We start from the raw sequence: 20,958 nt of genomic DNA, 5'->3' as shown, positions 1-20,958 counted from the left end.
CCCCCTCCCCCTCCTATCTCCCCCTCCCCCTCCAATCACCCCCTCCCTCCCCCATCACCCCCTCCCCCTCCCATCACCCCCTCCCCCCACCATCACCCCCTCCCCCTCCCATCACCCCCTCCCCCTCCCATCACCCCCTTTCTCCCCCATCACGCCCTCCCCCCTCCCATCACGCCCTCCCCCTCCCATCACGCCCTCCCCCTCCCATCACCCCCTCCCCCTCCCATCACCCCCTCCCTCCCATCACCCCCCCCTCCCATCACCCCCTCCCCCTCCCATCACCCCCCCCTCCCATCACCCCCTCCCCCTCCCATCTCCCCTCCCCCTCCCATCTCCCCCTCCCCCTCCCATCTCCCCTTCCCCTCCCATCTCCCCTCCCCCTCCCATCTCCCCCTCCCCCTCCCATCTCCCCCTCCCCCTCCCATCACCCCCTCCCTCCCCCATCACCCCCTCCCCCTCCCATCACCCCCTCCCCCTCCCATCACCCCCTCCCCCTCCCATCACCCCCTCCCCTCCCATCACCCCCCTCCCCCTCCCATCACCCCCTCCCCCTCCCATCACCCCCTTTCTCCCCCATCACGCCCTCCCCCTCCATCACGCCCTCCCCCTCCCATCACGCCCTCCCCCTCCCATCACCCCCTCCCCCTCCCATCACCCCCTCCCTCCCATCACCCCCCCCTCCCATCACCCCCTCCCCCTCCCATCACCCCCCCTCCCATCACCCCCTCCCCCTCCCATCACCCCCTCCCCCTCCCATCACCCCCTCCCCCTCCCATCACCCCCTCCCCCTCCCATCACCCCCCCTCCCATCACCCCCCTCCCCCTCCCATCACCCCCCCCTCCCATCACCCCCCCTCCCATCACCCCCCCTCCCCCTCCCATCACCCCCTCCCCCTCCCATCACCCCCTCCCTCTCCCATCACCCCCTTTCTCCCCCATCACGCCCTCCCCCTCCCATCACCCCCTCCCCCTCCCATCACCCCCTCCCCCTCCTATCACCCCCTCCCCCTCCCATCACCCCCTCCCCCTCCCATCACCCCCTCCCCCTCCATCACCCCCTCCCCTTCCCATCACCCCCTCCCCCTCCCATCACCCCCTCCCCCTCCCATCACCCCCTCCCCCTCCCATCACCCCCTCCCTCTCCCATCACCCCGTTCCTCCGCTCACCCTACCCGCACGGCCACTCCCCATAGTCACTGCGCCCCAGGTTCTCGGGTTCTTTCTTGCCTGTTGCTCCTCACATCATCCTGTCTGAGAAGTGGGGGGGGGACAGATAGTGGGACAGACAGACAGAAACCTCAGTCTCTGCCGTTCACTGCACTGCAGTTCACTGTCAAGCCCTCCTCCTGAGATGCCGCTGCAGAAACAGCCTCACGCGGAGCATGTCCGTCTCGTCTTTGGTCCTGAAACGTTCTTATTGTTGGTTGTCTCGTAGTCAGAGGTCTTGAGGGCAGCTTCTCCACGAGCTCAGGACCTGGAGAAGCTCGGCTTCCCTGCGCCTGGGAGCACTGAGGTCTACCCAAACCTCCTGGCCTTGACTGCAAGGACCAGCTCGCGTCACGTGTCTTTAAAACCAGGACCTTTTCAGATCCCCCTCCTGCCTTTATGCATTGCTTCCTGTCCGTTTATTCTGCTTAACTTTTGCTTTGCTCCGTGTGCACTTCACACGGTAAGGGGCCTCCCACCGGCTTTGGAGCGGGGAGAGCACAAGCAGAATTCGAGTCAAGGCCGAGGGAAGGACCGCCCGCCGGGAAGGCGGCAGCCAGCGCCGCCGCAGGCGGGGCGCCTTCTCGTTTGGGGGCTCGGGGGCTCCACGGTTGGTGACCTGGTTCTTGGTCCGTGGCAGGTGAATGGCTTCGTGGTGAACCTCTTCTGGGCATTTGACACTCACAGACAAGAGAAGAGGACTTTGAACTTTCGAGGGAGCATGTTGTCCCACAAAGGTAACCCCTCGGAGCGGTCTGAGCGGAGGCGTGGGCCAGGCCGTGTGTCCTGGCAGCAGGGCCGTGAGGGACGCGTGGGAGAGCGTGTGCACGGGGCCTCCGTTCGGGGGGGCAGTGAGGACACTGGGAGTGACTCCGACCCCAGGGAGGGATCCTCAAGCCCCTCCGCCCGAGTGGCTCTTAAGGGAAGTTGGAGACTTAAAAGGAAAATCGCGGCAGTGAAGCAGATGAACCTCGTGCAGATGCTGTTAGTTCCAGGGAGAGAGCTCCGACGGTAGTCCCCGGCTCCCTCCTGCTTTCGTTGGCTCTCCTGGGCTGACACGCGGTGCGGAGGGCCTGGGCAGAGCCGTGTGCAGTCTGTGGGCCGAGTGAACGACAGACCGGCCGGGCTGAGGAAGGAAGGGCATCGTCTTACCCCCGACATCGTGTGAATCCCGAGTCTCAGTAAAACGCTCATGTTTGAAAATGGGCTCGAGGAGAGATTTTTTTTTTTAATCCTCCCCAAGGGTATTTTTCCCTGGGTTTTTAGAGACAGTGGAAGAGAGGGAAAGACAGAAACATCGATGTGAGAGAAACACATTGATGGGTTACCTCCTACACAAGCCCTGACCAGGGCCCGGGCTGGGGAGGAGCCTGCAACCGAGGTTCGTGCCCTGGACCGGAATCGAACCCGGGGCCCCTCAGTCCACAGGCCGACGCCCTATCCACTGAGCCAGACCAGCCAGGGCTCCAGGGAAGATTTAGATCCTGTCAGGGAAGACCTCCAGGACAAAGGCTGCCTATGGGTCCTGGGGGGGACGTGGGGGCGTCCCCCCCCCCCCGGCCTGTTTGCAGAGCTGTTGGTCTGCCTGGTTCCCCGCGGCTGACCCAGGACGGTCTGTGTGTGGGGAGGGGAAAGCTGCCCAGGAGGCTGCACGAGAATGAAAGTGATGTCGGCAGTGTGCGCAGGCGCTTGCTTGCCTAGGGCGCGGGGGTAGTGGGGGCCGGTGAGGGGGTGTTATGTGACCCCAGTAACCAATCTGTGGGCTGGTTTAGTTCACTGATGAGAGGACAAGGTCCGGAGCCGCAGTAATTCCCTCATCTTTCTACTTCCGGAGCCGCCGGGCTCAGGCCTGGGTCGCACACCGGGAGTCAGCAGGTCAGCAGGAAGGCTCGGCCGCCTGGGGGCCGGAGGGCCGGCTTGATGCTGGCATCACCCTGAGCACGTCACAGCATTTTCTTCCGAAGTGCTGTTCGGTTCTCTCACAAAAGAAGCGGCTCAGGGAGTCTGACCGCTTGAGTCTAGGGACGCACTGCGCACGGAGCTCCGGTCCGGGCTGCGCGCTCCGTAACGACACGGCCGCCTGCGGAGAAGGGGCCCGCTCATGGCAGGACGTTGAGAACACAGACAGTGTAGTGACAACTTGAACTCCCCCGAGAGTTCACTCCCCAGGAAAACCACCTTAAACTTCAGACGTCTCCTAAATGAAGAGCAGATCCTTTCTCACTTAACGTACAATGGCAAAGAATTTTCCCTTCTCATTAAACATCCTTGGAACAGCTTTGAGGGGCTCCGTAATAGTTGGTGGAACATGCATGACGTGTGTGGCAGGCACATGATGTCATGATGGCCCATCCCGGGCCATGGATTGTGCGCAGTTTTTCTGCTCTAATAAACACGGTCATGAACATGTTGGTTGGGGCCCCTTGCTGAGTCCATGGGATAGCTGGGTTGAAGGTTAGGCCACTTGTAGGCTCATTAATAAGTAACTCTGGATGCGTCTGTGCATTCACGGAAGCCCTCCGCCTGTGGGTCTCCCTGAAACTGAGAAAGGACGTGCCTGTCGGGACACAGGTTCTCGACTCCCGCCCAGCTCCCTCCCGTCTCCCGCTCCTGTTTCCACAGTGGGCAACCTGACGGCGCAGACATCGTACGAGATCTCCGCCTGGGCCAGGACCGGCCTAGGGGACAGTCCCCTGGCATTCGAGCACGTCGTGACCAAAGGAGTCCGCCCGCCGGCTCCCAGCCTCAAAGCCAAAGCCCTTAACCAGACGGCGGTGGAGTGCGCCTGGACGGGCCCCCGGGATGTGGTGAGTGAGCCCGGAGTGCGCACCCCGATTCCAGCTCAGGGGCAGCCTAGGCTCTCCCCCAGTGGGTGTCACCCCTGACGCCAGGTCTCGGGCCGCACCCGGCTCTCGGCTCTGTTGCTGTTTCATCCTCTCACCCCAAGCTCGGCTCCCCTCCCGGCCAGCTCTGCGTTACCTGTGGAGGCACCCGATGTCCCAGCCCAGCATCCCTTTCTCCCTCCTCCTGGCCCGAGAGGGAGGGCCTTGCTGTGCGGAGCGTGCGTGGGAAGAGGCTGCTCCAGTTCGTGGGACTCCCCTGGGCTCAGGTGGAGGCATGGTGACACATTTCCATCCCCTTCCACCAGGTGACCCACCCAGGCTGCCTTCTCTGGGCGGTCCTCCGAATTCTGCCCCCCCCCCCCCCATTCCAGCGTCCCCACTGCACCTGAATGCTGGCCTCTGTGCTTTGTTCTTACACGTGCACTGTGATCCGCTGTGACCCCACTTCTCTCCATGTAGCCTTCCCTAAGTGTGAGGGGGCTCTTCCCGGGGCCGTGTGCCTTCGCCTGCCGAGTCCTCCCTCCTGCTCCGCGTCAAATCCCGCTCTCGGCTCCTTGGTCTCTTACCTCGGGGCTCCGGAAACATTTCCAGTTGGTTCCATATGGAGTGATGTTTCATTAGCGACTGCTTGATCCCATTTGATGCTTTCTCTCTTCTTCTTTAAAGATGCATTTATTGATATCAAAGATGAAGAGAGAGAGAGAGAGAGAGAGAGAGAGAGAGAGAGAGAGAGAGAGAGAGAGAAACATCAGTGATGAGAGAGAATCATTGATTGGCTGCCTCCTGCAGGCCCCACACTGGGGACCGAGCCTGGGGCATGTGCCCTGATCTGGAATCGAACCGTGACCTCCCGGTTCATACTAGTAGGTCAAAGCTCAACCCCTGAGCCAAGCCGGCCGGGCTATTGGATGCTTTCTAGCGGTTCTCTAACCTCCTTGAGGAGTCTGCAAGCTCCTTGCAGGGAAGCAGTGTTTTCCGGGTTTGCCGAGTGGAAGAGGACGGGGCGCTAAGTCTGACATTGAGAGTTAGGGCGTCCTCAGCGACGGCGGAGGGCGCACGGCTGCGGCTTGTCTTCCGTGGGTGTCCGTGTGCACGGGGTGCGGGCTGATTCCTGGGGACGGAACCAAGTCTGCAGGTACCTGAAGCTCAGCCATGAAGAAGGAAGGGAGCAGGTGCCTGAGTGCCCCCCGGTGCCGGGCACCGCGGACCCGCACACGCCTCCTCCCCCTGCCTCCTGTCAGCAGCTCGGGGGAACGTGCTCCTTTTCCCAGTGAGGAGGGGGACCTGACTGAGGACTGGCTGGTATGGGAGCTCTCGGGAGCGGGAGCCAGGGTCCGGCTGGTTTCATAGCCCGTCTCTCCTGTGGCTGCAGCCTGGTTTGATCCCACCTCCCCCCAGTCTGCAAGCTCCCACCTCCCCCCAGTCTGCAAGCTCCCACCTCCCCCTCAGCCTGCAAGCTCCTCCCACCTCCCTCCAGTCTGCAAGCCCCTCCCACCTCCCCCCCAGCCTGCAAGCTCCCACCTCCCCCCAGTCTGCAAGCTCCCACCTCCCCACCAGCCTGCAAGCTCCCACCTCCCCCCAGCCTGCAAGCTCCCACCTCCCCCCAGTCTGCAAGCTCCCACCTCCCCCCCAGCCTGCAAGCCCCCACCTCCCCGCCAGCCTGCAAGCTCCTCCCACCTCCCCTCCAGTCTGCAAGCTCCCACCTCCCCCCAGTCTGCAAGCTCCCACCTCCCCCCACAGCCTGCAAGCTCCCACCTCCCCCCAGTCTGCAAGCTCCCACCTCCCCCCAGTCTGCAAGCTCCCACCTCCCCCCACAGCCTGCAAGCTCCCACCTCCCCCACAGCCTGCAAGCTCCCCCCTCCCAGTCTGCAACCTCCCCTCTCCCCCCTCCCCCCTCCCAGTCTGCAAGCTCCCATCTCCCCCCCCCCCGTCTGCAAGCTCCCACCTCCCCCCGAGCCTACAAGCTCCCACCTCCCCCCAGTCTGCAAGCTCCCACCTCCCCCGAGTCTGCAAGCTCCCACCTCCCCGCCAGCCTGCAAGCTCCCACCTCCCCCCAGTCTGCAAGCTCCCACCTCCCCCCACAGCCTGCAAGCTCCCACCTCCCCCACAGCCTGCAAGCTCCCCCCTCCCCCCTCCCAGTCTGCAAGCCCCCACCTCCCCGCCAGCCTGCAAGCTCCTCCCACCTCCCCCCCAGCCTTCAAGCTCCCACCTCCCCCCAGTCTGCAAGCTCCCACCTCCCCCCCAGCCTGCAAGCTCCCCCCTCCCCCCTCCCCCCCCCGTCTGCAAGCTCCCATCTCCCCCCCCCAGCCTGCAAGCTCCCACCTCCCCCCAGTCTGCAAGCTCCCACCTCCCCCCAGTCTGCAAGCTCCCACCTCCCCGCCAGCCTGCAAGCTCCCACCTACCTCGGTGTCCACTGGGCCGCCACATTCCTGCTCCACCTGGTAGAGGGCTGCCGCTTTGGAGACGCCCTCTGTGGAGCTCCTGACACTGTTGGCAGCTTGCTGCTTACCTGCCTTCCCTCTCTGCCTCTGTGAGGACGGAGCCCGCGCCTCGTTTACCTCTAGGTGCAAGTACGGTGCCCGGCCCAGGTGCCTTCGCCGTAAACGCTCATGAAATGGACGTGAAGTGAAGACTGCTCTCTGGGCTCTGTGACCTGGTCCCAGGGTCTGCGTTAGGATTTCAAGGGAACGGTACGGTGGGTCCTGGCCACGGAGCTGACGCCCCTCCTGTTCGCCTTCTGTCAGGTGTACGGCATCTTCTATGCCACGTCCTTCCTTGACCTCTATCGGAACCCGAAGAGCTTGACGACTTCGCTCCACAACAAGACAGTCATTGTCGGGAGGGACGAGCAGTACTTGTTTCTGGTGGGTGTCCCGTGCCAGAAGGTCCAGGGAGTTTCTGTGAGGGATGGCTGGGTTCCCAGGCTCCAAGCTCAGACCAGGCCTGGGCACTGAGGTGAGGTCCAGGGCCCGGTGTGACGGGATTGGCCTCGGGCACATGAGTGGAGCTCATGATGGAGCCACAGGAGGATGAGCACTCGGCCAGCAGCCACAGCAACTGATGAAACCCTTTGTCGCATTCTCCTTATAGGAATTTAGCCTGCATGCTCTTCACGCGTGCCATGCTGTTAGCCTGCATCCTTTTCCACGCGTGCCATGCTCTTAGCCTGCATGCTCTCCCACGTGTGCCATGCTGTTAGCCTGCATGCTCTCCCACGTGTGCCATGCTGTTAGCCTGCATGCTCTTCCACGTGTGCCATGCTCTTAGCCTGCATGCTCTTCCACGTGTGCCATGCTGTTAGCCTACATGCTCTTCCACGTGTGCCATGCTGTTAGCCTGCATGCTCTCCCACGTGTGCCATGCTGTTAGCCTGCATGCTCTCCCACGCGTGCCATGCTGTTAGCCTGCATGCTCTTCCACGCGTGCCGTGCTGTTAGCCTGCGTGCTCTTCCACGCGTGCCGTGCTGTTAGCCTGCGTGCTCTTCCACGCGTGCCGTGCTGTTAGCCTGCGTGCTCTTCCATGCGTGCCGTGCTCTTAGCCTGCGTGCTCTTCCACGCGTGCCATGCTCTTAGCCTGCATGCTCTTCCACGTGTGCCATGCTGTTAGCCTGCATGCTCTTCCACGCGTGCCATGCTGTTAGCCTGCATGCTCTTCACGCGTGCCATGCTGTTAGCCTGCATCCTTTTCCACGTGTGCCATGCTGTTAGCCTGCATCCTTTTCCACGCGTGCCATGCTGTTAGCCTGCATCCTTTTCCACGCGTGCCATGCTGTTAGCCTGCATGCTCTTCCACGCGTGCCATGCTCTTAGCCTGCATGCTCTCCCACGTGTGCCATGCTGTTAGCCTGCATGCTCTCCCACGTGTGCCATGCTGTTAGCCTGCATGCTCTTCCACGTGTGCCATGCTGTTAGCCTACATGCTCTTCCACGCGTGCCATGCTCTTAGCCTGCATGCTCTCCCACGTGTGCCATGCTGTTAGCCTGCATGCTCTCCCACGTGTGCCATGCTGTTAGCCTGCATGCTCTTCCACGTGTGCCATGCTGTTAGCCTACATGCTCTTCCACGTGTGCCATGCTGTTAGCCTACATGCTCTTCCACGTGTGCCATGCTCTTAGCCTGCATGCTCTTCCACGTGTGCCATGCTGTTAGCCTGCATGCTCTTCCACGTGTGCCATGCTGTTAGCCTACATGCTCTTCCACGTGTGCCATGCTGTTAGCCTGCATGCTCTCCCACGTGTGCCATGCTGTTAGCCTGCATGCTCTTCCACGTGTGCCATGCTGTTAGCCTGCATGCTCTTCCACGTGTGCCATGCTCTTAGCCTGCATGCTCTTCCACGTGTGCCATGCTGTTAGCCTGCATGCTCTTCCACGTGTGCCATGCTCTTAGCCTGCATGCTCTTCCACGTGTGCCATGCTGTTAGCCTACATGCTCTTCCACGTGTGCCATGCTCTTAGCCTGCATGCTCTCCCACGTGTGCCATGCTGTTAGCCTGCATGCTCTTCCACGTGTGCCATGCTGTTAGCCTGCATGCTCTTCCACGTGTGCCATGCTCTTAGCCTGCATGCTCTTCCACACGTGCCATGCTCTTAGCCTGCATGCTCTTCCACGTGTGCCATGCTCTTAGCCTACATGCTCTTCCACACGTGCCATGCTCTTAGCCTGCATGCTCTTCCACGTGTGCCATGCTCTTAGCTTACATGCTTTTACACATGTGCCATGCTGTTAGCCTGCATCCTTTTACACATGTGCCATGCTGTTAGCTTACATGCTCTTCCACGTGTGCCATGCTGTTAGCCTGCATGCTCTTCCATGTGTGCCATGCTGTTAGCCTGCATGCTCTTCCACGCGTGCCATGCTCTTAGCCTGCATGCTCTTCCACACGTGCCATGCTCTTAGCCTGCATGCTCTTCCACGTGTGCCATGCTCTTAGCCTACATGCTCTTCCACACGTGCCATGCTCTTAGCCTGCATGCTCTTCCACGTGTGCCATGCTCTTAGCTTACATGCTTTTACACATGTGCCATGCTGTTAGCCTGCATCCTTTTACACATGTGCCATGCTGTTAGCTTACATGCTCTTCCACGTGTGCCATGCTGTTAGCCTGCAGGCTCTTCCACGTGTGCCATGCTGTTAGCCTGCATGCTCTTCCACGTGTGCCATGCTCTTAGCCTACATGCTCTTCCACGTGTGCCATGCTGTTAGCCTGCATGCTCTCCCACGTGTGCCATGCTGTTAGCCTGCATGCTCTTCCACACGTGCCATGCTCTTAGCCTGCATGCTCTTCCACGTGTGCCATGCTCTTAGCTTACATGCTTTTACACATGTGCCATGCTGTTAGCCTTAAAGCTTTACATGTGTGCCATGCTGTTAGCCTACATGCTCTTCCATGTGTGCTATGCTGTTAGCCGACATGCTTTTTCACATGTGCCATGCTCTTAGCCTGCATGCTTTTATACGTGTGCCAAGATATATGGAAAAGATGTGTAACATACTATTGCTTGTGATAGCAAAGTATTTGAAACAAATGTCTATCAAGGAAAGACTGTCTTATTAAGTGAAAGATGCTAAGAACATAGCGTGTAAAAATATTTTTAGAAAAGTTGGTTACATACACACACATGCATAGAAGTATGTATCTATGCACACACCAATATCTGTGTTTCTGTATGAGCACATGTCTGTACACATTTACATAAGACGTTTCTGGAAGGGAGTGCACAAGCTGCTACAGGTGGAACCTCTGAGAAAATGCAGCCGACATCCAGGGTGCGTGGGAAATGGGTTCACGTTGTGTATCTTTCTGTGACATTGCATTTTGATTGTGCACGTGTGTCAGTTTTGTTGGGGAATGAGTGGATGGCGATGGCTGAGAGCACGTGGTGTCTGCTGCAGGTCCGTGTGGTGGTGCCTTACCAAGGGCCGTCCTCGGACTCCGTGGTGGTGCGGATGATCCCGGACAGCAGGCTCCCGCCCCGCCACCTGCACATGGTGCGCACGGGCAAGACCTTCGCCGTGATGAAGTGGGAGTCCCCTTATGACGCCCCTGACCAGGACTTGGTGAGTGCGCGCGGCCTGGAGCCCTGGCTGTTCCGAGCGTGGTGGGGGCAGGGGTGCGGGCGAGGACGCTGTCCTGTCCTGGGCAGGCCGCGTAGGCCGCCTTTCTGTCTCACCAAGGATGGGGGTGGTTATGGGGCCTCTGCTTACCGTCACCGCCCCTCATTGCCAGCTGTGATCCTGGCCGACCCTCCCTTCTCTGCCTTCTCCCTCTCCTTCCCTGGCCTCCCAACGCGGGCTGGCAAACAGAGGCCTGCCGGCCAGGCCAGGCTGTCACCTGGTTTTGAAAATGGTGTGATTAGAACCAGAGTATCCATCGTCTGCGTGTGACCTCGGCGCTGCGCAGTGCGGGGTCGAGCCTGTGGCGCTGACCGTCTGCCTTCACAGCCCCGCTGTTTCCTCACGGGCCCACATACACGTTTGCTGTCCCTGATCTAAACGGAGAGGCATCGAATCGCGAAAAACTCCTGTTTCCTCTTGCCCGCTGCCTTCACCTCCATGCCTCTGCCCTGCCCGCCCCGTCCAGGGGCATTTAAAGCGTGGTGGCTCAGATCTTCCTGTCTGTGGCTTCTTCCTGCGGAGTGAGTTTCTGCGCTCACTGCCTGTCCCTTTGCTGTGCCCTGTCCCCGTCCGTGCGAGAAGCAGCCTGAGGGGAAAGCTTCCTGTCCTCGCCGCCTCCCTCAGGGCCTCCCGTGAGCACCCTGGGCGACGCCAGAGGTGGACGCAGACGTCCCGCACTGGCCTGGGCTCGCCTTGCCGGTGCCTGTACTGCTGCTGCCACGGCGCATACGGCTTCCCTTCAAATTGCTTTTTGAAAAAATATATTTTTTTTTATTTCAGAGAGAGACAGAAACATCAATGATGAGAATCACTGATTGGCTGCCTCCTTCACACCCCCTTCTGGGGATCAAGCCCACAACTTGGGCATATGCCCTTGACCTGAATCAAATCTGGGACCTTTCAGTCTGCAGGCCAGCGCTCTATCCACTGAGCCAAGCCGGTTAGGGCTAGAATTGCTTTTGGGATTGAAGTGTAATTCTGTGCACAATCCTGGGATTGAATACTTGTTGTGAGATTGGGTCTAGCCACCAACAGGCTCCCAAAGAGCAGCGTCAGACTTTTGGGCTCACGGTGTTGTTGCTGAGGGTCACAGCCACTGATACGGTGTGTCACCCCGGGGAAATGCCACATTTCTGCTTACCTTCCCTTGTCCAGTTGTATGCAATTGCAGTCAAAGACCTAATAAGAAAGAGCGACAGGAGCTACAAAGTGAAATCCCGGAACAGCACCGTGGAGTACACCCTGAACAAGTTGGAGCCCGGAGGGAAATACCACGTCGTCGTCCAGCTGGGGAACATGAGCAAAGACGCCAGCATCAGAGTCACCGCAGGTGAGCAGGGCGGAGGCCACCTGCGAGGGGCCGCGTGCTGCTGGCGCTTCTGAGGGGCTGACAGACGCTGCCCACAGGGTCCACGCGGCCAGCAGTGCGAGGCCTCGCCGGCTGCAGCGAGACAGCCGGGCGCTGGGAGCTGGGAGCGGCCGTCCATTCCATATTCTCTCTCTCTCTCTCTCTCTCTCTCTCTCTCTCTCTCTCTCTCTCTCTCTCCCTCTCTCCCTCTCTCTCTCTGAATCTGTGCTGCTGGTGTTGACGCTTCTAGGGAAATAGAGGGGAAATGCCCAAGACAGTTAGGAAATAAAATGGAGCATTCTCCACTAAAGCCAGGCATCGCCGGGGCCCTGGATGAAGCCACCTGGTTCCTGGTGGCAGTGTGACGTGTGGAGATGGAGGGAGCCCAGCGCTGGGCAGCCAGCGAAGGGGCCTTCCTGCCAGCGGGGCTGCGCGCAGTCCGGTCACGTTCGGAAAGCAGGGCAGAGCTGGTCCCTGGCCGCGGCCGCGTTGGCACTGACGGCCCAGAGCAGGGGCCTGGCCCTGCTCCTCTGGGCGGAGGGAGCGCCCTCGCCCTCGCCCTCGCCGGGCTCGGCTCCCCTCTGGCTCAGGACCGAGGAGAGCGGTCGGCCAGCAGGAGACCAGGGCAGCCCCTCCCGCCCTCGCCCTCTGGCCTGCTGCCTGGTCTGGCTCCGGGGGGAAGGGCCCCTGTGGTGGACATGGGCCGTTTCCGGCTGAAAGCGATGCCGGCTCCAGAGTGTCTGCCCTGTGCCCTGTCGGCTATGCACTGAGCAGTGCACGTGTTTTATTTCCTCCTCAAGCGAATCAGTTCTTCCAGTGAGCGTCTTCAAGCTCCATTTGACATAAGAAAACGGCAGCTCACAAACGCCCACTAACTGCATCCTGTTTCCTCGTTTTTTCAGTGTCGTTGTCAGCACCTGATGCCTTAAAAATCATCACAGAAAATGACCACGTCCTTCTGTTTTGGAAAAGTCTAGCTTTGAAGGAGAAGTATTTCCAGGAGAGCAGGGTGAGTTCCCCTCCTCAGTGCCGGACAGCGGGCTGCGAGGCTGTGCTGGGCGTTCCCGCTGTTCCCCGCTGTTCCCACTGTTCCCCGCTGTTCCCCGCTGTTCCCCGCTGTTCCCCGCTGTTCCCAGCTGTTCCCGCTGTTCCCCGCTGTTCCCACTGTTCCCCGCTGTTCCCCGCTGTTCCTCGCTGTTCCCCGCTGTTCTTCGCTGTTCCCAGCTGTTCCCAGCTGTTCCTGCTGTTCCCAGCTGTTCCCGCTGTTCCCGCTGTTCCCGCTGTTCCCAGCTGTTCCCGCTGTTCCCAGCTGTTCCCCGCTGTTCCTGCTGTTCCCCGCTGTTCCCCGCTGTTCCCGCTGTTCCCGCTGTTCCCCGCTGTTCCCCGCTGTTCCCCGCTGTTCCCCGCTGTTCCCGCTGTTCCCCGCTGTTCCCAGCTGTTCCTGCTGTTCCCAGCTGTTCCCGCTGTTCCCGCTGTTCCCAGCTGTTCCCGCTGTTCCCGCTGTTCCCCGCTGTTCCCAGCTGTTCCCGCTGTTCCCCGCTGTTCCCAGCTGTTCCCCGCTGTTCCCGCTGTTCCCGCTGTTCCCAGCTGTTCCCGCTGTTCCCGTTGTTCCCAGCTGTTCCCCGCTGTTCCCGCTGTTCCCGCTGTTCCCAGCTGTTCCCGCTGTTCCCGCTGTTCCCGCTGTTCCCCGCTGTTCCCAGCTGTTCCCCGCTGTTCCCAGCATGCAGCGGCACGGGAAGCAACGCGGCAGGGCCTGGGCGTGGGGCTGGGACCGCTTCTGTGGGGTGCTGCCTGGTGACGTGCTGACACTGCCCTCAGGATGCACATCTCCGCGCGGGGCCCTCCCTCCCAGGCTGCGCCCTGCTGGGCTTCCTGGCGCGGCCGCCCCACAGTCCGCCCAGCGCTGGGTCCCAGCTGCTCCCCCCCTGGCCTCTGGGCAGCTTCCTCCAGTGAAGGTCAGGGGAGCAGAGGCACCCGAAGGTAGTCTGTCAGCGTAAGAGAAACACTCGGTCTGTCTCCTCGGAGACCAGTTACTCGGCTCCCGCAGGCGGGAGCAGGGGCCGTGTTGGGGCCCGGGGAGGGCGGGCCGTCGCCGGCAGAGCCTGAGCGTCGCAGACGAACGCCCGGGCGGCCTGGCTGCCGGTGTGACGAGTCCCAGGTTCTGGACGCACAGCGTCAGGGCGGAAGCAAAGCTGAATCACAGCGGGGACGTTCTCACCGCTCCCACAGCAGGCTGTGCGTGGCCAGTCCACGGGCACGTAGAGAACGCTCTCCCAGCTCTTCCAGCAGAAATGCCTGGTGCTGAGAAGGGTGCCGGGTGAAGTGAAAAGGCCCGGCAGCAGGTGAAGCACATGAACAAGGTTCAGCCTCTCCAGCTACCTAAGCAGCAAAGGCTGCTCTTCGCTGACCGGGCAGAGCGGGGGCGGGGCTCCGCGGGGGAGGGGCGGTGAGCACCCGGAAGTGAATCGGGTCAGCCTTCTGTGGTCACAGGTCAGAGCATTAAGTGTTCGCCCTCTGACCCCGCAGCTCTTTCCTTTTCCTCTGCCCAGGGCCATTGGATATTTATGACATCACTCGCAGGCCACACAAAACTACCACCTTAGAAATTAGCCTGCTGTATATTTTTTACAATATATTTTTATGATTTTGGAGAGGAAGGGAGAGGGAGAGAGAGATGGAAACATCAGTGGTGAGAGAGAATCAATGGGGGACCAAGCCCTCAACCTGGGCCTGGGCCCTGACCAGGAATCGAACTGGGACGTCCAGATTCACAGGTCGATGCTCAACCGCTGAGCCACGCCGGCTGTATTTGGTCAAACGTTTAATTCACTCACCCCTCTGCCTGGGCAGGGCCAGACCACGTGACTTCGCTGGCCTTGTCCGGCGGGACAGTCCCCCCTCCGCTCTAAGGAGACTGACGCATTCACACGCGAGGCGCGGGGCAGTTTGTGTTTGAGCGAGCAGACCTGCGCCCCCCCAGGAGGCCTGCACAATAGGGTGTGGGTGGCGGGTGCTGTGACATTCACTTCTTTTCTTTACACCTTTGTGGACTTTGCATGTGTTGCCCGGATCCACGGTAGAATGTGAGGAACGCCGGGGCGTGCAGAGGACTGGCGTTGGGGGCTTGGTTGGCGGTGGCTGTCACCGGGCCCTCCTGGTGGCAGGAGCCCCGCTTCTCGGCTGGGGCTGCAGCTCAGCCGCCCAGCCCGGTGCTCTGGCCCGAGCCCTGCACGTCCTCCCTCCCCTGACCTAGAGTTCCCCGAGCAGACAGGTCAGGGCCAGGAGACTGAGGATGCGGTGGGTCCGTATGTGGGTCTGTTTGGAGCCCAGGCCTGTGGGCCAGGGCTGTCCCGGTTGGGATGTTTCCAGCACAGGAGTCAGCCCGTGTCAGTCGCAGGCTTGCTTATTTCATCCGCCTGCAGAAGCCCTCTCCACACCAAGGCCGGCCCGATCCGGCCCGGGAGGGACCGCGGGAGGGCTCCAGGGCATGTCCAGCCCGTCTCAGTCGGGACTGTCTGGCTCAGTGCCGATCCATCGGCTGGACCCCAGCAGCAAGCTAGCCTACCAGTCGGAGCATCTGCCCCCTAGTGGTCAGTGCATGTCATTGCGAGCGGTTGAGTGGCCTTAGCATATCATTAGCATATTACGCTTTGATTGGTTGAACAGGCAACTGGACACTTAGCATATTAGGCTTTTATTATATAGGATTAGCAGGTCCCTTTCCAGCCACTCGCACTGAATTGTCCAGGTTCTCAGTGGCACGAACATTGCCTGAGACGAGGGGGCTATGCCAGAGCCTTGGTGTGGCCAGGGTGCCTGTGACGTGGCTGCGGTCGGGCCGCACTGAGGGTATTGGTGACGCTTGGGGTGGGAAGTGCCTGTTCTCTGGATCCAGGATCCCGGAGGTGACGCAGAAAGCTCCCGTGGGATACCCAGGCGCTCGGACACCTGTGAGCGTGGAGGGCGGGGAAACGCCAGGCGCGCAGCCTTCCTCAGCCTCCTGCCCGCTGTCGGTCCCCAGGGCTACGAGATACACGCGTTCGATAACTCCCTGAACACCACGGCTTACCTCGGCAACACGACCGACACTTTCTTCAGAGTCTCCAACCTGAAGCTGGGTCACAACTACACGTTCGCCGTGCGAGCCAGCTGCCTCCTGGGCAGCCAGCTGTGCGGGGAGCCGGCCGTGCTGCTCTTCGACGACGTGGGGTCAGGTCAGTCTGCTTCCAGTTCCCGCCGCGGGTCCGGGAAACGCTCTAAGCACGTGGCAGCTGATGAAAAGATGCTTTTCTAGAATACTAACCCTCGGCTCCAAAGACAATCAGTGAACTGCCCCTTTAACCGGCACTGACTCGTCTGTACGCACCCTGAGCCGGCGAGGCGTGGGAGCGGCAAGTGTAAGCGACCACATGCTGAGCGTCGCCCGGGTGCTTTAAGAGGAGGCTCTATCGGGGGGACAGTGGGCTAGTAACAGAGCCTTTGAGCCTGGCATTTCCTCCCGTTTGAGGGAGACCCATCAGCAACTTGGAAGCAGATGTGGGGACGCCGTTGTGAGGACCCTGCCGCTGCCTCTGTGAACCTGGTTCGCCCTCAGTCTGCACCCTGCCCTTTGCTCTCTGCCCTTGGCCGTGCTGGAGGCAGGAGCCCTCTTATCCTGCCCCTTCCACCTGCTGCCCCTCTGGACTGCCCCAGCCACGAGCCACCCCCAATAGCCACCTCACAGTTGGGTTAGGTTGCCACCCATGATATACGTTCCTTTTTTTTTTTTTTTTGCTAAGTCAACAGTGAAAGAAATTAAAGACACAAATCTGAATTGTTAGATTTGACTGCAGACCCTGCCCCAGGCCTGTCTCTGAGAGGCCCTGTTGGGGAATCCCTGGGCAGCTGCCGGTTCTGCCTGAGGCCCAGGCCTCCCCTGCTCCAGGGCAGCCCCGGCCGAGCAGGCTCCCGGTCCCACATCCTGCCGCCGCTCAGACGCCTGAGGTTTGTTTCTGAGATAAAAAAGCTGCCCCTCTCCAGGGCCTGGCCCTACCCCACAGGGGTGGCTCTGCTCCACAGCAGCGCCTTCCCGCCTTCTGCATCTCCTGGCGCCCACAGCCCGAGACTGCAGTTCTGTAGCACACCAGAAAGGGGTATATTTTTGCCCATCGGACCAAAAACCCCCCAAAGTATAATTTTGATTTGTTCGCACCGGATGGCGGTGGTTGTGTTGGCTGTTGCCATTTCTTTGGCAATCTAAGGGAGCAGGGTCAGCGCCCGACGGCGCCCGATGGCACGGCCAGGGGGTGCGTGTTGTGAAGGTCCTCAGGGCACAGCGGCGGAGATCGCTGCCCCGGAGCCCGTGACGCCGGCTGAAGCCAGTGTGTGTTTAGGCGATGGGAAGGGGCACGTGGTCAGGCGGACACTCCGTGGCTGTGCAGAGAGCTTTCGACGTGAAGTACAGAAGGGCGCTCACCCTCTGGGCGTCAGGAAACCCCGTCAGCTCCCCGGGCTGCTGAGCCGGGCTGCGGGCAGCAGGAGCTTCGGGCCGCGCAGACGGGGATCTGGTGTGTGTGTGCGGGGGGGGGGGCGGGGGAGGAACCGCAGTCCCGCTCACCGGCACTAAGCACGTGGCTCCCACACGGTCTGACCCCGTGTCCTCTGCGAGTGCCCCTGGGTGAGCAATAGCTAAGGAACCAGTGCGGGTGCCCAGCCAAGGTCTCCCTTCAGAGAGAGACCCGAATAACCCACAAGGTGTGGTCAGGAGTCTTGTGTAATTGCCGTGTTTGCATGCACAGGGCTGTGGTCTGTCAGCTCGGGCGGGAGCCGGGCGCGGCAGGCCCCCCTGTTCTGCGTGGGGGGCGCGGAGGGCTGCCCGCTCCGGCTCCTGCTCCGGCCCCGGCCCCGGCCCCGGCCCTCCCCTGGGAGGCTGACGACTGCCTTGCAGGTGGGGACGCGTCAGCACTGCAGGCTGCCAGGGCCCCCGACGTGGCGGCCGTGGTCGTGCCCCTCCTGGTCCTGGTCCTGCTGAGCCTGGGCGTCGGCTTCGCCGTCCTGTACGCCAAGCACCGGCGGCTGCAGGGCAGCTTCACCGCCTTCGCCAACAGCCACTACAGCTCCCGGCTGGGCGCCGCCGTCTTCTCCTCGGGCGACGACCTCGGTACGTGGCCCTTCCCCCGGGCGGGGCGGACCCCGGGGGGCGGGGGGCCTTGGTCAGGGAGCACGGCCCTGAGCCCATCTTCCGGCTCCAGAGACGGCCCTGAGCCCATCTTCCGGCTCCAGAGACGCGGTGCTGACAGCGACCCCCCTGCTGGGGTTAACCCGTGAGAGCGTTGCTCCGGGGAGAGAGCCAGGCCCTCGTGCGGGCGCCGGCTGCGGCGGCCCTGGGGAGCGCTGCTGGGCTGCCTTCGCAGGAGCAGCGGGCTGCCAGGCTCCCAGTTCCAGCCCCTCATCCTGAGACCAGTCAAGATAGAGTCTGCTTTCACCCTGGCCAGTTTGGCTCAGTGGATAGAGCATCGGCCTGCGGACTGAAGGGTCCCGGGTTCGATTCCGGTCAAGGGCATGGACCTCCGTTACAGGCCCCTCCCCGGCAGGGCCCTGGTCAGGGCACGTGCAGGAGGCAGCCCATCGGTGTGTTTCTCTCACTTCGGTGTTTCTCTGTCCTGACCTTCCCACTCTCCCTAAAACTCAGTGGGAAACATCCCCAGGGGAGGATGAAAAGAAGGAAAGTCAGGCTTCCATCGTGCTGTTTCCCTCCCTGATGGTTAGCGGGGCCTCGCCGGCCGGTCCTCTCTGTGCTGATAGCCTGTAGCCGGGAACGAGGAGTATCCCAACTACAAACGGCTGCACACTCACCGCACCGAATGCTCAGCGAGCTGGTGGCCGCTGACTGTAATGAAGTGGGTGTGGGGGACCTTCCCCCAACTTGGCCTCTCCAGACTCGGGTTGTGGGGGCTGAGCGTGCACATGAGTTCTGGTTTGTCTGTAAAGACACTGCTGTGCTCCCATCCCTGATCATTGCTCTTCCTCTGCCGGCCGCCGCTCAGTACCTTTCCCGCTGTGAGGCCTTGGGCGCCCCTTGGCAGGAGGAGCCAGCCACTGCGGTGCTGCCGGCAGGGGGCGGGGGCAGGGGCAGGGGGCAGGGGCAGGGGGCAGGGGCAGGGAATGCTCTGGGCAGCCCCCAGGGTCACACCTGGGTCCTGGGAGGGCGTTGGGCTGGGAAGCTGTCCTCCCCTCCTTCCCTAAAGCCGAGGGCTGGGAGGAGGCCGCGCAGTCAGCTCACTGTGGGTAACTCCACGGGGGCCCAGCACCAGGACCTGTGAGGAGGGAGTCAGACGCTCCTTCCCAAGAGATCGCTTTGCTCACCTGGTTCGGCTCCGGCTGTTCTGAGAAGGAGCTTGGCCACCTGCTGATGGGGAGGTGACTCCTCAGAGCAAGCTGGGCTGGGCTTCAGCGTTGGTGGCTGTGCCCGGGGCTGGGGCTTGTGATAGTGGGGGCGGGCGGGGGGCAGGGCACGAGGGGACGGAGGGCACGGTGGCGGGAGGCTGGGCGGACGCAGTGCGCTGCGACTCACGGCTGGCTGTTCTGCTTTAGGGGAGGATGATGAAGACACGCCGATGATAACGGGATTTTCCGACGACGTCCCCATGGTGATAGCCTGAAAGCGCCCGTCCTCGCGAGAAACCAAACGGTGTAAATATTTTATCTGATAAAGAGAGTGGATGGTTTATTTTAAAAGATGCACTTTGAGTTGCAATATGTTATTTTTCTATGGGCCAAAATCAAACAGACTGAAAAAGAAAGAAAGGAATGAGTGAACTTTGTGGTAATCAACTGTGAACGCCAAACCGGTTGGCTGTAGCCCCGGACGGCTCTGATCCGGTGTTGGCGTCGGCTGGCCGGCTCTGCTGCTGCGTGCGGTTGCCTGGGGAGAACTTGTGGAGTGAATCGCCGTTCGTTTATTTTTCTAGGACACATAACGCACTCAATAAACGTGTCGGGAGCGTGGCGGGCCGAGTCCCTCCCGGAAAGGAAGCTCGGGTTTTGGATTTTGTTTGGGTTTAGCGTGTGGGCGTGCTGGTGGGAAGGTCCTGTGACATCTCTGGGAATTTATTGGGGCTCCGTGTGAGGCGAGGTTTGAGGGCCACCTGACACCACGGCGAGGAGCCACGGTGCGAGGGGCCGGGGCAGAGCCCGTTTGGTTCCCTGCGGCACAAGCGGGGCCGGGGCGCCGGAGGCCTCGCCCCTCCCGCCAGCCCATCGTGCCGCCCGCCTCGCTCCACTGTGTGCAGGTCGGGCTGCCAGAGCCTCGGGCGGCGAGGACACTGCGTGGGACACACGGCTGGGTCGTCGCTGCAGAAGCCGCTCTGTGCGGGAGAGCGCGGCTCCGTGCGCGTCCTCGGTGTTTGTTCTCACGCGTCACTGAAGGTCTCAAATGCGGTTCTGTGGGTCGGGCGGCCGCTCGCCGTCCTCCAGGTTTATACTGACCTCTGCAGTCACTTTGAACTGGGCCAGTGCCTTCTCCTTTCCCTCTCCCACCTTCCCTGCCCTGTCTCTGCGGTGTGAAGGGGATTGGAGACCTGGGAGGCCCGGGATTGGAGGCCGGTCACGGCCATCTGGCAGCAGCCGCGCCGCCCTGTGAAACGCCGGGGCTGTTCTCCTCCGGGTGCCACCTGTCTCCAGATCGTGGCGGCTCGGTAGGTGTGGGGACCATTGCGGGCGGGCCACCCCTAGCTGGGATGTTGTGGGGACTCCTGGGCGGGAGCCCACACAGACCGCCCCTCCCCGGGGCAGGAGCCGCCGCCCAGGGGCCCTCGCACCCCAGCTCCATCAACACCTCCTCTCAGTGCAGGCACCCCTGTCCCACGAGTGTTGCTTTCTTTTAACCAGAACAGTCATCCCTGGGTTATAACAGATTCCTTCTATTAGGAATTGTTTGGAAAACAAAGAGCAAGTGAAATTGTAGTTTAAAAATACACAGGGTGGGGCAAAAGTAGGGTTCCAGTTGTTCCTCGGGGAAACTGCAGTGACTAAGTAATAACAGAGCGAGCTGTTCCCACCGTGAGCCTGCCTTCGCCCTCCGTGTGTGTGACCTGGAGGAGTTTCCGTTGTGGACGCTGCTCTGACTCGTGGGAAAGGCTCGTCCATTCTGACGCCTGGTGGTGAGGAGGAGCCTCCTCCCGCCTGTTTTCTCTCTTTCCTTTGTTATTTTTTAAAGATTGGCGTTTCTTTCTTTTCCTTAACTTAATCTTGAAGTTGTTCAGAACTGCAAGCCCCAGCCCCCAGCCCCTCTAGTCCCCGTGAGTAGCGGCACGGTCAGCCGGCGCGGACGCCGTCCACCGGAGCTGCTTCCAGCTGCCGCGAGAGGCTCTGCGGCTCAGTGGTCCCGCAGGCCGGCCTTCACCGGCTCCGGGCGCCGGAGGGAGCTCCGAGGGCCCGTCTGCTGACCAGCCCCTCGGGGAGCCTG

General features: G+C 61.4%; 1 protein-coding gene across 1 annotated transcript in view; it reads left to right on the top strand.

The window, feature by feature from the left end:
- The window catches only part of SORL1 (sortilin related receptor 1), a 158,224-nt gene extending 138,722 nt beyond the window's left edge, over positions 1-19,502 (top strand). Inside the window, exons 40-48 of the mRNA XM_079762235.1 lie at positions 1,847-1,943; positions 3,829-4,013; positions 6,794-6,913; positions 9,944-10,108; positions 11,321-11,495; positions 12,416-12,522; positions 15,535-15,727; positions 17,440-17,652; positions 19,086-19,502. Of these exons, the coding sequence (XP_079618361.1) occupies positions 1,847-1,943; positions 3,829-4,013; positions 6,794-6,913; positions 9,944-10,108; positions 11,321-11,495; positions 12,416-12,522; positions 15,535-15,727; positions 17,440-17,652; positions 19,086-19,153 (1,323 nt within the window). The 3' untranslated portion in view covers positions 19,154-19,502. The remainder of the gene's footprint in view (positions 1-1,846; positions 1,944-3,828; positions 4,014-6,793; positions 6,914-9,943; positions 10,109-11,320; positions 11,496-12,415; positions 12,523-15,534; positions 15,728-17,439; positions 17,653-19,085) is intronic.
- Positions 19,503-20,958: the final 1,456 nt, after the last annotated feature.

Source organism: Cnephaeus nilssonii, assembly GCF_951640355.1.
Source record: "Cnephaeus nilssonii genome assembly, chromosome: 22".
NCBI classification, from domain to species: domain Eukaryota; kingdom Metazoa; phylum Chordata; class Mammalia; order Chiroptera; family Vespertilionidae; genus Cnephaeus; species Cnephaeus nilssonii.
Note: the sequence above shows the minus strand (reverse complement) of the source record. Positions and strands in the feature narration are given on the sequence as shown.